Source organism: Histoplasma capsulatum, genomic scaffold, assembly GCF_000149585.1.
Source record: "Histoplasma capsulatum NAm1 scaffold_1 genomic scaffold, whole genome shotgun sequence".
Taxonomy (NCBI): Eukaryota; Fungi; Ascomycota; class Eurotiomycetes; order Onygenales; family Ajellomycetaceae; genus Histoplasma; species Histoplasma mississippiense.
The window spans coordinates 3,948,908-3,949,880 of NW_001813982.1; the positions used below are offsets into that span (position 1 = coordinate 3,948,908).

Consider the following 973-nt stretch of genomic DNA (forward strand, 5'->3'; position numbering starts at 1 on the left):
CTCGTGGATTGCTGTTTGGCACTGAGCTACGGAGAAAGAGGGTGTTTGAAGCTGGTGGAGCTGGAGGGAACGAAGCAAGTGAATATGGCGGGGGTGGGGGGAGAGGGGCTGGGATGCAAAGGCCCCTGGAGGACTGAACGAAACCTTACCAAAATGGGACGGAGTGGAGAGTACATGTATGTTGGACGAACTAACTGTGCTCTCGCATTCTGAATCTATGATCTCTTCCTCAGACTCGTCCGTATCATCAGCAAGGTCTCGAATATCCCCAGGACCAAAACCAGGGGGTTTGCCGGCTTCTGAGGCCGATTCCCTTTTTGCCTTCCGCTCCGCCATTTTCCCATCAGCAGGTGACTCTACGGCGACAAAGGAGCAATATTTCCCAGCCACTTGAAACTCAATTCCGAGACGGACAGCTTCGCGCTTCACGATATTTTCCTTTTTGCTTTCATGCTCGTCGATAATCAGCTGTCCTTTCTCGTTCTTCGCATGGTATATCCACCCTCGACCTTCCTCCAGCTCAATTGTTATTTTCCGCGCAGCCAGTTGATGAAGCCTTGTGCCTTGGCCAATATTCTCTAAGGGAATTTTCAACATCAAAGGCCCATGTTTCGAAGTGCCCCTGAGAACGAATGATTTGAGGTTTGTTCGAGGAGCGTCTGGAGAGAGGAGGAAGTAAACAGTGGTCCTGTTAAATGGGTAGAGACTGGGTATTTTGTAAGGAGCCTGGAGTACGTTGGGAGGTTGTACTTTAGGGAGATCCGCCTCAAGAGGGGTGGCAGTGGCCTTGACGTCAGGTTCCTGGTAAGAAGGGTCAAACAGGGAGATCGGTTGCATCGATTTTGGAACATCTTTCTTTGAATCTACGTTCATGGTTTCGGGCTGGGCGTTTTGCCGGAGAACGAAAATTTTCGCCCGCGGGAACCTTCGTTTTGGTTTTTTCGATAATCTCGAAAATCGTCTTCCTCATCAT

General features: G+C 50.1%; 1 protein-coding gene across 1 annotated transcript in view; it reads right to left on the minus strand.

The window, feature by feature from the left end:
• HCAG_01122 (predicted protein) overlaps positions 1–873 on the minus strand; it is a gene marked incomplete at both ends in the record, with an annotated part of 1,900 nt that extends 1,027 nt beyond the window's left edge. Inside the window, one exon of the mRNA XM_001544026.1 lies at positions 192–873. Within this exon, the coding sequence (XP_001544076.1) occupies positions 192–873 (682 nt within the window). The remainder of the gene's footprint in view (positions 1–191) is intronic.
• Between the last annotated feature and the right edge of the window lie 100 nt (positions 874–973).